At 45.6% G+C, this 14,556-nt stretch overlaps 1 protein-coding gene across 1 annotated transcript in view; it reads right to left on the bottom strand.

Moving 5' to 3' along the window:
- SPMIP4 (sperm microtubule inner protein 4) overlaps positions 1-14,556 on the bottom strand; it is a 208,656-nt gene that overhangs the window by 53,768 nt on the left and 140,332 nt on the right. The window contains exons 4-5 of the mRNA XM_063922009.1: positions 12,358-12,387; positions 12,091-12,266 (exon numbers count right to left, since the gene is read on the bottom strand). Coding sequence (XP_063778079.1) covers positions 12,091-12,266; positions 12,358-12,387 — 206 coding nt within the window. The remainder of the gene's footprint in view (positions 1-12,090; positions 12,267-12,357; positions 12,388-14,556) is intronic.

Here is a 14,556-nt window from a genome sequence, read left to right as displayed (position 1 = left end):
GTTTACCATGTCCATCCGTCCAGAGTCCTGAGGACTCCTGGCCACATCCCTTTGCCTTCCAGACTGCCTTTTCCTGTGTGGAACACAAATTTTGCATTTCACACAACTTCTGTGTGTTAATGGTATTAAATACCATCAATTGTGTGGTGTCTGTCTGTATGGGGGTAGCAGCTGCTAACTTAGCAGCTTCGTCCGCTCGGCTGTTACCAAGTGATACCGGGTCTTGGCTATATGTGTGTGCTTTACATTTGATAACAGCCACTCTGTCGGGTTCCTGTATCGCTGTTAGAAGCCTTTTTATGTGAGCTGCATGCGCTACCGGTGTACCAGCTGCCGTCATGAAATTTCTGAGACGCCATAGGGCTCCGAAATCATGGACTACCCCGAATGCGTATCTAGAATCGGTGTAGATATTGGCTGACTTACCCTTAGCCAATTCACATGCTCTGGTTAGGGCGACCAGTTCAGCAACCTGGGCTGAGTGAGGTGGGCCTAGCGGTTCCGCTTCTATGGTGTCTTGGTCATCTACGACTGCGTATCCAGTACACAAGTCTCCCGAGTCTGACTGTCTATGGCAACTACCGTCCGTGTAGAACGTGAGTTCTGCATCTTTCAGTGGGTTGTCACTGATGTCAGGCCTTGCGGTAAAATTTTGGGTCAAATATTCCATACAATCATGTGTATCTTCCTTTGTATTAAATCCTCCTTCCCCATCACTCTCACCTTCCACCCTTTGTGCCTGACCAGGCACACCTGGGAGATACGTTGCAGGATTTAATGCACTGCATCTCCTTATGGTGATGTTTACGGGGGCCATTAGTGCCAATTCCCATCTTGTAAACCTCGCTGATGAGACGTGTCTGGTTTGGGCAGAATTCAATAAGGCTGATACTGCATGTGGCATATGGATTGTGAGGTTGTGGCCTAGCACGACATCTTCGCTTTTTGTCACTAGCAATGCTATCGCAGCAACGCTTCGCAAGCATGTGGGGAGGGATCGCGCTACCGTGTCTAGCTGAGCGCTGTAGTATGCAACTGGCCTGCTGGCATCACCGTGTTTTTGGGTTAGTACACCTGCCGCGCAACCAGCACTTTCTGTTCCGTATAGTTCAAAGGGTTTCCCATAGTCTGGCATACCTAGTGCTGGTGCCTGCGTTAGGCACTGTTTGAGTCTCTCAAATGCTGTTTCGGACTCGTCTGTATGCGAAATCCTATCAGGTTTGTTTGAGGAGACCATTTCCTGCAAAGGTAACGCCAAAATGGAAAACCCTGGGATCCAATTACGGCAATACCCACACATTCCTAAAAACGTTCTGATCTGTTGCTGGGTTTGTGGCAGAGTCATGTCTCTAATTGCTTGGATTCTATCAGCGGTCAGGTGTCTCAGTCCTTGTGTTAGACAGTGTCCCAAATATTTTACCTTAGTTTGGCATAATTGTAACTTGTCTTTGGACACCTTGTGTCCTGTGTCTGAAAGATGAAACAGGAGCTGTTTCGTATCCTTCAGAGATGCTTCCAGTGAATCTGAACACAGTAATAAATCGTCCACATACTGTATCAATACTGATCCACTGTCTGGTTGGAAAGACTGTAAACAATCATGCAAAGCCTGAGAAAATATACTTGGACTATCTATGAAACCTTGGGGTAATCGAGTCCACGTGTATTGGACTCCTCTGTATGTGAATGCAAACAAATATTGGCTGTCAGGGTGCAGAGGTACCGAAAAGAAAGCGGAGCAGAGGTCAATAACAGTGAAAAATTTGGCAGTGGGAGGGATTTGCATTAGGATGACAGCTGGATTTGGCACTACGGGGAACTGACTCTCAACTATTTTGTTAATCCCCCTTAGATCCTGCACTAGTCTGTAACCCCTCCCCCCACTCTTTTTCACAGGGAAGATGGGACTATTGGCAGTGCTGGACGTTCTTACCAGAATGCCCTGTTGTAGCAAGCGCTCTATTACTGGGTAAACTCCTAACTCCACCTCTGGCTTCAGAGGGTACTGTGGGATTTTTGGAGCTATCCTACCATCTTTTACTTGTACAACTACTGGAGCTACGTTTGCCATTAATCCAGTGTCTTGTCCGTCTTTTGTCCAAAGTGACTCTGGTATCTGAGATGTCATCTCTTCTATTTGGGATGGATTCCTATTTGTCATAATGGTATGTGACATTAATTTTGATGGGGAGTCTAACATGTCTCGCACTTCCTGAGCGTGTTTCTCAGGTATGTCCAAGAATACACCTTCAGGAGTACAATAAATGACGCACCCCATTTTACACAGTAAGTCTCTTCCCAGGAGATTGGTTGGTGCCGATGCAGCCAGCAAAAAGGAATGCTTGGTATGCAAAGGCCCTATTGTAATCTCGGCTGGTTTGCTAACAGGGTAGTGCTGGACTACTCCTGTTACTCCCATGGCTGGAATTGTCCTACCAGTGGTTCTCATGCCCACTGTCGAATTTATCACTGACTTGGCCGCCCCTGTGTCTACAAGAAAGTTTAAAGTTTTACCAGCTACATTAATTGCGATCTCGGGTTCACTTCCAATGTTGGCAATTAATTTTACTGGCTGCAGATTACAGGTATGGCCACACCCCTATTGGGTATGGTGACCTCCCTGAATCCCGCTGGCAGCAACTACTTGTGAGGGAGATAGTTGGGAACTACCAGAGGCATGCCAGTCTCTGTTTGGGGGATATCTTTTTGTTTCCCCTGTATGTGGCTCATAACTCCGTTTCTGCGGACCTTGCTCCCAATGTCGTGTGTCGTGTCGTTGTCTAGGGGTTTGGTATGAGTTTCGTGGATTCTTTACTCTACAATCTCGTGCCATGTGTCCCTGTTTGTGACAAGAATAACAAGTAACCATACTTGACTTACCCACAGGATTTGGTGATACAAACAAAGGCTGCCTTGTGGTCAGGGCCTGTATACTTACTGACATTAATTTATCACCTTGTTGTTCCCTGTGTCTGGTGATGTTTCTATCGTGATCAATAGCAGCCTCTCTCAAAGTAGCCACAGACAGACCTCGCCAACATGGTTGTGTGGTCTGTACCCTAGTCTTCAATGACTCTTTTAAACCATCCATCAGTACCGATACTGCTACTTCCCGATGGTTTGTGTCTGTTTTAATGTCCTCTATGCCTGTGTATTTTGCCATTTCTAATAATGCTCTGTGAAAATACTCTGCAGCTGTCTCTGACTCCTTCTGTTTAATGGAGAATATCTTATTCCATTTAGCTACTGCTGGGAAATACTCTTTTAACTGCAAGTTTATTCTTTTCACATTATCTTGGTTGTACACATCTGTAAGAGGTACATCATGATCTAGTCCGCAATCAGCTAAAAATTGAGTTGCGTCGACATTTGAGGGTAAACATGCTCTCAGCAATATCTGCCAGTCTTTATTGTTGGGCTCTGCAGTGTTACCTAAGTCTCTGATGTATTTTTGACTGGCAACTAAGTCTTTTCTAGGGTCAGGAAATTCAGACACTATGGTCCTTAATTCCATTCGGGAAAATGGAGTGTACATGGCAATGTTCCTAATGGGAGTGGCTCCTGATGCGTCTGTTTTCCCATTTGGCACTGCTATTACTCTAACAGGTGTAATTCTAACAACCTCATTCTGTGTAGATTCTACAGGCTGTGGTGAAATAGTTTCAGCATAATGCATGGTGCCGTACTTACCAGTTGATACGACCTCACCTATCCCTCCGCTAGGGGCCTTTACTAATCTCGTGGGTGGAGCTGTGCCTACTGTGGTCTCTGCTATGGTGGCTGCTAGAGAGAGCGCTGAAATCGTTGCCGATTCGTCCTCTTGATCACACTCCTGAGGAAAGTTTAAAACAGGGTACAACTTGCACGGGTTAATACTTGCATGGGTTAATGGGTTAACATTATCATTAACATTTACACAGTTACTAAGTGATTTTGTGTTACACCTTAGTGCGTCTTTCTCCGTAATCAACTTCTCTCCTGATATGTATGGTGGCGGCGGGGCCGTGGCAATCAGTTTTCTGTTAGAGCCAGATCCCGCCGCCTGAGCCAAACCTCTCTGTATCTCACCTTCCTGTTGCCACAACTGTAAATAATCATAATGCTGGATTCGTCTCTTTGTTGATTTTATGAGACATATCCTCCTCCTTAAATTTTGTAACACTTCTGAGCTGAAGCTCCCTACTCTTGGGAATTTCTCCCCGTCATGTACAGTCATTCTCTCCCATTCATCACATAAAGTTTCTGTGTGACTTCCATATTTCTCACACATTATATACCTGGCCGACCCAATTGGTCGGACCACTGAATCAACCCGAACCGAGGTTGATCGCCCCCTACCTGAACAAGTGGCCCCCATAGTTCGAAAGTGTTGCTTTATTTAGCCAACCCTTTACGCAAAACCAAATGTCAACAATAGGCTGACGGTGGCGGTTTACCAAGTACCCCACTCACTCGCCCACGCCGACCAATACGACCTGATCACACCGATATGGTGCTGGCGTACTCGACCTAGGGCCCCTGCGACCTGAACCTCTATTTACTGGAACCTGCGAGGGTTATCCGAAGAACACTTACTCTTTCCAGTAACTATTGGTTGCTGGATAGTTCCTGAGTGAGCAGCGAACTTCCCTTAAAATAAAAAAATTACACAAATCACGTTAGAGTGTACAGATAGCGTTTGTGACCCCTTTACTCTAATGGTATTAGGTCAGATTACTAACTACTGCACACACTTACGTGCGGTCCAGTCGTTCAGTACACAAACAACTAAGCTTATGTACGGAAAGACCAATGGAATCGAAACTTACGACTGCGAATTCCTTCAGCCAGAGCTTATATGGCCTATATGGGTGTTGCACCAACCCTTTTCGGTGTTGTGCCTGTGAACTGTATAGCGGACTTCCTTGTCGGCTGTACCTGGACCTCCTGGTCTGTTATGACCTCCTGGTCTTGTTACAGTATGACCTCCTGGTCTTGTTACAGTATGACCTCCTGGTCTGCTATACTCTAATGCTCAAAATTATATATTTAACCAGAGATGCCTCCCTAGCCACCGTGCACGTCACTTACACGCATGTACCTCACGAGTACTCGACTTTTCTTGTGGTTCAACCTTTAAAAATTGTAAAAACACTCACTCATCACATGTACACTTTTGTTTCTATTTCTATTTCTGCGCAGAAATTTTTCTTCAGATCAGGTGTGTTGTTACCAATTAGGAGCAGGATCTGTTAATTAAAATTTCGGACACCCAAAAATAGACTTGCGTTATTTCTCGCCTCGCGTTATTTATCGCTTTGCGTTAAAAATCAACTTATCGTGACTTGAGCTACGTGGGCGTAACCGGACGCTCCGTTGCGTAACGTACGCTGCGTGCGTCGGCCTTTGGATTGCGTACGCAGGTCTTTGTTAGAGACACGTATACGCAAAGCAAAGATCCACCGTAACACAATTTATACTTTTATCAATGTAGATGATCCTTGATCATCTACCACACAACACACTGACTTCGCCTTATCTCCCAGGCAAAACTGTGTGTTTTGTCTATCTTTTAACTATATTACCTTTACTCTTAAACTATGAAATAACGGCAAATCTTTTTTTAGCACTTTTATCAACTATAAAACTGGCAGACAGGAGAGTGATATACGAAAATGAAAAAGAAAAAGAAATGCAGATATATATATGTGTGCGTGCGTGTGTACGCAAGACAGAAAAATAAACAGTTTTAAAAGACACTAGCGTTTTGTTCTTACCTCCGGTTCCCGGATTCCTTCAGCACTCTTTACCTAAGCGAAGCAGACGCTTATCCTGTCAGCACTACGAGGGATACAACCTCCCGCCCTTTGCTGAGGGATAATGTCTGCTGATCTACCTAGTGCAGATATGTGAAGGACGGGCGAGCCGCCAATTGATAAAACTAAATATTTATCGTATATAAAACACTTTAAGAGGTCTAAGAACACTGTACGCTATCTACGTAAGAAGTACCGTAAGGGTACGCAAGTTGTGTAGCGATCGCTCAACCGTAGTCGAGACGCTCAAGCGTCACGTTCGCTTACGGCCCAGTGATCACAGGCAGGCACGCTATTGGCTGCCGACTATCGTAATGATTCGCTATAGCGTAGCGTACGCTCGGGACCACGAGGAGATCACCAGCGGTGCAGACGCTTACAACGTTAAACCTTTATATCTATACCTTTAACGATGAGATACACAGTATACCTTAGTGTGGAGACAGAGTGTAAGTGCAACCTGGTGTAACCTGATTAACTACAAAGCTGCTTGAGCGTCACCGACGCTCAGAGAATACTTAACCCTTATAAAGAATACACAGATACCTGGGCTTAGGGTCCAAAACCTATTATATGTATTATAACTATTATACTTGCAAAAAGGAATCACAGTACAAATGATACACTACAATATAACATAAACCAACTAACCAGATAAACTACACAGGAAATACAATACAATATAATTAAAGGAAAATACGAGAGAAAGAGTAGAGAGAGAGAGAGAGAGATAGAGAGAGAGAGATGGCTCACAGTAAGACAATATGATTACGGAGAAAACTTACGCACAAGGGGAACGTTCGCATGCGCCTCGATATCCAGCTCCCGATTATCAGCAATGAGAACCGTTGAAGAGAGAGAACTGGATACGGTCGGCCTGCCTATTTATGCCCCACACACAATACAATTCAATGGTCCCTACAACCTCATTGTTCATTGGACATAGGAATTCGGCTTCGTATTATAACAAAAGGTCATAGGTTGATTCATACAGGTGGGCTGTGACTATTTCCAACTGCTCAGGTGGGAGGGAAACTGGGTTTCCCGCCGCGTGGGTTATAAAGTGCAAATAAAGTAAATGTTCATAAACTTCTTATGTCCATAACTATTCGCACGAGCGATTGATCTGTTTCAAACCAACACCGGAATATTTCTAATTAAATATTCTTCCGATGGATACTAAACACCTCTGTATTACTCCTGTCTGACCCTTCGTATCAAACAAAGAGGGATTCCTCTGTTCATAAACATTCTATATTAACCAAACTTTCAGAATCTATCAAAGGGACCATGATCTACAAAATACATTATTAGTGAAAATATGTAATGATTGAGTCGCACGCTACGATCGCATAAACTCTACCATAAATACGCATACCATGCGCCTGCGGGTGCCCGCGACTGTGAGTATGCGCACGTACGGGAGAGCGTACGCATGCGCAGCACGGACCTGTGTGAGGTGCAAATATGGTAGTGTGCATAGAGATATTTTTCTGACTTTGACAGGTCGCTGACGCGCTATCGCGAGGGCAATGGGAGAGGTTTTACTGGTTGGCTCCCGAGGCCGAGGAACAAGGTTTTCATTGTCCCGGTTATGTCTGGCAGGTCATCAAGCCGGACTGGAAGGTCTAGCACTGCGTTCGGTCGCGCCATCCACGCTTAAGGCTTACAAGCAGGCCTGGAGCGAATGGGAGGAATTTGCTAGAGGACGGAAGCAACGAGGTAAGAGCGGGCATCGGATGATGCTTTCTTTTATTTGGCAGCTTTATGTTTCAGGTAGGTCTAGAGCGGTGGTGTCCCGGTACTTGGCTGGCATTGCGTTCTTCTGCAGAATTAAAGGGGTTCCCGACCTGACGAAAAGTGGTATTCTGCTTAAGGCTATGAAAGGATGGGCGCGCGTAGCACCTACGCCGCCTGACAGAAGGCGGCCCATCGATGCGGCGTTGCTGCCAGGCATCATTGGGTCGGTTGGAGCCATCGCATCATCTATGTTCGAATCGCTGCTTTTTAGATTGGCTTTCTCTATGGCTTACCACGGCACCTTTAGGATATCGGAGTTGGTAGCGCCTTCTAAGCAAACTGATTCGCGCATGCTGGTAGAGGACGTAGTGGTGAGTGGGAGGTCCTTGCTGTGCAGATTGCGACGCTCTAAGACGGACCAGGTGGGGAAGGGACGATGGGTCACCCTGGTTCCGGCACTTGAGGAGAGCATATGCCCAGTACGGTTGGCAGTACAATATGAGGCAGTTAGGCCTGACTGTCGGGGGTCGTGGTTGTTGCACTATGACGGGCGGCCAGTAACTAAGTTCCAATTTCGGTGGATGATGGGTCGCTGTCTGACGAGCTTGGGCCTTTCCCCCTCCCACTTCGGTACACACTCCTTCCGCATTGGGGCTGCTACGGCGGCAGCAGCCGCGGGTTTTTCGGGAGCCCAGATCCAGGCGGTGGGACGATGGAAGTCGTCCTGTTATAAGCGGTACATTCGCCCCGTCGCCTGAGATTCTTTGCTTAAGCGTAGCTTGCATCAAGAAGTTAGAGTAAGATAATGTTTGCTTGGTGTTTATGCATTTGTTATGTTCATTGTGTGTTGGTTCGTTTACCCGTGTGTGATCCTACTCAGGGATTAGCCACTTGCCGCTGTGAGCCGGCAGCGGGGGTCTGGAGTTATTTTGCGATTTTTGCCTGACTTGACGGACTGAATTCTAATCATTAATTCGGCTAATCTGTTCTTATCAAAGTCCCTCAGCAGGTTTTTATGCTTTCACCTCCAGCTGAGCTATTTCATGTTTTACCCCTTTTTATACCCCCCCCCCCCCTTTTTTTTTATTTCGTTTTGTTTCTTTTGCCTTTCCCTTAATGTCTTAATGCTTTTACTTCAAATTGGCTAGGAGCTCGGGAGATCGGCTAGGCCGTGTCTGCTGCGACATTAGGAAGCAATAAAATTTTTTTTTCTTTTGGCAGATCCTTCAGGTTAACATAATACATGCTATGGAGTAGAATTATAGTAACACATTTTACCCCTTTTTCCTTCCATTCAGGTTGTTTCGCTGATGGCTTGTCCGTTTGGGTGGTAGGCCACTCGTATGTCTTCTGGGCAGCAAGGTTTTTGGCCTCTGATACTTCTCAGAGGTTTCCTAGAGGTCAGGGAATCAGATGGCTTGGTTGGCGAGGTATGATGTGGACAGATCTATTGAGTAGACTGGTCAGTCAGGCCAGGAAGCATGGAGTTCCCAAGGTTTTGGTTGTCCACTTAGGTGGCAACGACCTAGGGAAGAGGACTTCCTTGGAGCTACGGTGGGCCATGATACAAGATCTGGCAAAGGTGGCCGCAGCATGGACCAATTGTATATTGGTATTTTCCCTGATTGTGCCAAGGTTGAGTTGGCGAGGTGTGGAGGACGGACGCGTAATGGATGAGGCCAGGTTAAAGGTGAATGGGGCGGTGGCGAAGTGGGTCTTGGCCCACGGAGGTAAAATCGTTCGCCACCCTAGGATTCGGTTCCGAGACAAACACCTTTTTCGGCCTGATGGTGTGCATCTATCCAATGAGGGGATGATGTTTTTCCTGGAGGATCTGTTCCTAGTGTTGCAGGAGTTAGGGTAGTTTATGGTGGCGGTGCGAGGACTCTGGGATGGAGTCCTTCGCTGTTGGCGGAAAAGAACGGCAGTTTGTAGTTGTTATGGTTTTTTATAGGTAGTAAGTTTCAGTGTTATATGGTTTAGGTGCACTCACCTCCATCGACTTAATGGCCGCTCGACCACCCATCCGGGAGGCAGCGGCAGGGCACCCAGGAGCGGTGGGAAGTCACTGTGGGGGTTGTGTTGACACCTATTACCGGTTTTGATAGGGTGCTGGACGGTTTCGGTCAGTTTACCAATTTAAGTTTACCAATAGTTTAATAGAGCCGTTCTTTTTTCTGCCACCATTATGCCGGCTGATTCGGCATCTTAACAAATTTTTCCCAATTACAGGTTTTGCTATGGTTAGGGTCAAATAAATAGCTAGCAATTTTTCTGCCAAAATCATGTCTCCGTGTCTTTATTTACTGGTATAAAAGGTAACTAAGGTTTACTTCAATAAAGGGGGTCCACCAAATATCACTAGGATGTTTATAGGTTTTGGTATTGGAGACCGCCGGTCACATAACTACATCCCGTTTCTGTGCATGGTAAATACTGGCTGTTTTATTTTTACACTGCAATTTAGATTTTGGTTTGAACACACCCCACCCAAATCTAAATGACAGTGGCAATTGGTGCATATGATACCCATGATAGCTGATTTAATCTTGTGATTTTGGCAACATTTCATGTCTCACAAATTGTATACTTTTTCTAATGCAATTTACATTTATAGTACAGGAAGATAGTATTATTTAGGTTTTCACTGTATATGTATACTGTATGTAGATTTCGGCATTGCTATTCATTTGTCAAACAGGAAGTGTTTGTTACACAGGAAGGTCTGTTATACAGGAAGTGCTGCTGCAACCTTTGTGCAGAGACCCTCTGAGAGTATCCAATTATATGCTACCAAATTAAAACTACTAACAATGAGATTTGATTATGGTGCATTAGCAAGTAAACTCATCAAGGAGAGGAATGATTGGAACTTATGATAATGTTACTCATTCACTTTTATTAGGTGAGAAGGAATTAACACTGGACACTGCTATACACATATGCATGCTGCATGGGCAGTTCAATAAACGTGCAAAGGTGTTTTTAAAACAGTCTGATGTATGTGACCTCCAGCAACACTTGAATCAGCAAACACACTGTGAATTCAGCTGTCACCATTCCCAAGAATGCCACAAATGTCCTGCTTTCATGCTTTCAATAAACGCTGCAATGCTTGTGGCATACAAAATCATTTTGCATGTTGGAGGAGGTCAAAAACATTGTTCAGTACGTCTTGCAGGTAGTAAAGACACACTTTTGCACACAGACCATTTTACAGTCACACCTATTCAGGTCATGTTCATTCTGCACATCCTCTTTTCAATTTTTTATTTTTATTTATATGGGTTAGCCCATGGTGCCCTGGGTGAGAAAGAGGCCACAAAGGTGGAGCAGCCTAGCTGGCTTCCTGTGTGGCGGGGGATGGTGATGCAATGTGTGGGTATGCACCGCAGCCCCAGACCTTCTCCAGCGGCTGTGGGAAGATGTTTTGTGCAAGGACTAGGTACATGGAGCTGCTGCCATTGTGCGACCAGTACCAGAGCAGCGGCAGGGCTCTGTGCACTGACCGTGGACGACCAGGAGTCTCTCTCCTGCTACCCCTTGCACTATGGAGTGGCAGGGTAATGAGTAAAGTCTCAGCACTGAGGGAAGTCGTCCAGTCCCGGGACATGTACAGATATAATTTTAGCCCCAAGGGAGAGCCCCAGCAGCTCCTGCTAGTACAGCTGAGCGCTGGGCACAGTATAAAATGTATACCTGTTATTTAAAATATATTGTATTATTAGGCTGCAGTGCCTGGGGATGTGCACTAAACAGTGCTGCACTACCGGAATAAGGAGTCTGGTGGTGGCAGGATCATACCTGCCCACTGCGCAAGGGGTGGAGTCAGTAACAGGTGGATACTGATGGTAAGAAGGAATCCCCTATTGGCCAGGTTCCGTGTGACCAAAACCCATTCTTTGATTGCAGGGCGTAGCCAGTGAGGGCTTAAGGTGTCCGATCACAGGTGATATTATAGGTTTACCTTGAGTCTTTGGGGTAAATATAATAAGGTCCAAGTTGCCAGAGGCACGGGAGAATGGCCGTATTTTCAAGCAGCAATAATTTATGAGGCAATGGGGGTAATTCCAAGTTGATTGCAGCAGGAAATATTTTAGCAGTTGGGCAAAACCATGTGCACTGCAGGGGGGGCAGATATAACATTTGCAGAGAGAGTTAGATTTGGGTGGGTTATTTTATTTCTGTGCAGGGTAAATACTGGCTGCTTTATTTTTACACTGCAAATTAGATTGCAGATTGAACACACCACACCCAAATCTAACTCTCTCTGCACATGTTATATCTGCCTCCCCTGCAGTGCACATGGTTTTGCCCAATTGCTAACAGAATTCCTGCTGCGATCAACTTGGAATTACCCCCAATATTAGGTTGGTTTTGCCTTGTAAATGATAGCCGCTTTAAAAATACAGCCATTCTCGGACGAAATCCCAGACCTCCAGCAACTCCAACCTTATTATATTTGCCCCTTTGTCTTTGCAATGTAACTCCATGTGCTCTGTTAAAGTTGGCACAGAAGAGAAAGAACAACACTACTGGAATGCATAAGTCATACCTTTGGTCTTCTTTAGGATGATGGCTGGATAGGCGCAGGATGGTGCATGTGGGTGTAGTGGGGTAGCACTGCGGACTGGTTCTTCCGTTGGTCTGAAGCTAGGGAACACCGCAAACTTGGATATGTGGGAATGATATGGATGCTCTGCCGGGAAATCTGCATATATTTGTTTGTCACTAGGTCAGAAGATATAACATGAGCTCACGTCACTTATTCTCACCATCATTTTACTGTAATTCTGAGATCTGTTGTGTTTGCTCTCCTCACCTTATAGAAGCAGCTGGCGGTTTTGGATATCTAAAGAAATAAGATATGTTTATTGTAATGATTTATTGAATCTTGTTTAGCATATTGCGCCTCTTATTGTGATTGCAGGTAGTCATATAAATACATTGTAATGCTGTCTTTTCATGTCACTGCGTGTCTCTACTCTCAGTCAGCACAGAGGTATAGCCTGTGCTTTTCTCACAAGCAATTGCCAAACTGCATTCTGTTGCGATAAACAATTCTCCACTTATAATAAAGTGTGGATTGTGCTTTTCTGATTAAAGAAACTTTTTTTTTGCAATAATGTTATTAGATTTAAACATGAAATAAAGAGACACAATCAATGTGTGTGTGTGTGTGTGTGTGTGTGTGTGTGTGTGTGTGTGTGTGTGTGTGTGACGTGTGTGTGAGAGAGAGAAAAAATAAGCATACATAAAAAAAACCATCAAGCACAAGACTTATAGCATGTCTAAATTACACACAGTCACAGTGCCTATATTGCTGTCATACACATCAAACTACAAATCAATGTATGCAAATAGAAGAGGCTCATAAGTAGTGATGAGCGGGTTCGGTTCCTCGGAAACCGAACCCACCCGAACTTCACCCATTTTACACGGGTCCGAGGCATACTCGGATTCTCCCGTATGGCTCGGTTAACCCGAGCGCGCCCGAACGTCATCATCCCGCTGTCGGATTCTCGCGAGATTCGGATTCTATATAAGCAGCCGCGCGTCGCCGCCATTTTCACTCGTGCATTGGAAATGTTAGGGAGAGGACGTGGCTGGCGTCCTCTCCGTTTATTGTTGAACTTGATTGATTGTGCTTTATTGCTTAATTGTGGGGAGGACTGGGGAGCAGCTGTATAATATAGGAGGAGTACAGTGCAGAGTTTTGCTGATCAGTGACCACCAGTTTTATCCGTTCTCTGCCTGAAAAAAACGCTCCTTATCTGTGCTCAGTGTGCTGCATATATCTGTGCTCACAATGCTTAATTGTGGGGACTGGGGAGCAGCTGTATATATAGCAGGAGTACAGTGCAGAGTTTTGCTGACAGTGACCACCAGTATACGTTGTCTGCCTGAAAAACACTCCATATCTGTGCTCAGTGTGCTGCTTTATTGTGGGGACTGGGGTCCACCAGTATAATATTACTAGGTGATTCATCGCGCCCTACGGGCGCTCTTCACACCGTCGTTAGGGGCTACGCCCCGTTAACCTCTGCACGCCTTTGAACATACGCAGGGCGGTAGATAACAGAATCAGAAACGCAGGGCAGTATAGAGGGCATACAGAAATGGGTTCCGGTTGAGATAAGATAGAGAGGCGTAGGGGGAGAGAAAGGGAATGTACAGAAACGCTGTGCGATCGGTAAAGGATAGGGAGAGGCAGGGTGGTAGGGAGAGGATAAAGAGAGGGAAGGTGTTAGACAGAAAATACCGTTGCAAGGGGCTACGATCCATTATCCCCTGCACGGGCTTCAGCTGTGCTATAATTGTTATTATATGGAGTATTACCTGTTTTTTTTTTTATGGCAGTGGGTAAATATTGTAAGGGGGGAGGGCGTGCGATTGTCAAGGGGGCGTAGGCCTTTGTGAGGGCGTGCAGAGTGGCCGCAGGGCACAATGAATAACATAGTGTAGAGTGTAGTATATATTGCTAGTGTCTGCATTATGAAGTACCAGATGAGTAACAGCAATGCACTGTAGATAAGATACGAAGGTGCTGTGGCCACAGGTAACAGAGCCGCTTATACACACAATGGCCACAGGTAGCAGAGCCGCTTATACACTCAATACCCACAGGTAGCAGTACCGCTTATACACACAATGGCCACAGGTAGCAGAGCCGCTTATACACACAGTGGCCACAGGTATCAGAGCCGCTTATACACACAATACCCACAGGGGGCAGAGGCGCTTATACACACAGTGCCCACAGATAGCAGAGCCGCTTATACACACAATACTCACAGGTAGCAGAACCGCTTATACACACAATACCCACAGGTAGCAGAACCGCTTATACACACAATACCCACAGGGGGCAGAGGCGCTTATACACACAGTGCCCACAGATAGCAGAGCCGCTTATACACACAATACCCACAGGTAGCAGAACCGCTTATACACACAATACCCACAGGTAGCAGAACCGCTTATACACACAATACCCACAGGGGGCAGAGGCGCTTATACA

The sequence above is a fragment of the Pseudophryne corroboree genome, chromosome 5 (assembly GCF_028390025.1).
Source record: "Pseudophryne corroboree isolate aPseCor3 chromosome 5, aPseCor3.hap2, whole genome shotgun sequence".
Classification (NCBI taxonomy): Eukaryota; Metazoa; Chordata; class Amphibia; order Anura; family Myobatrachidae; genus Pseudophryne; species Pseudophryne corroboree.
This window is presented reverse-complemented; position numbering and strand designations above follow the sequence as displayed.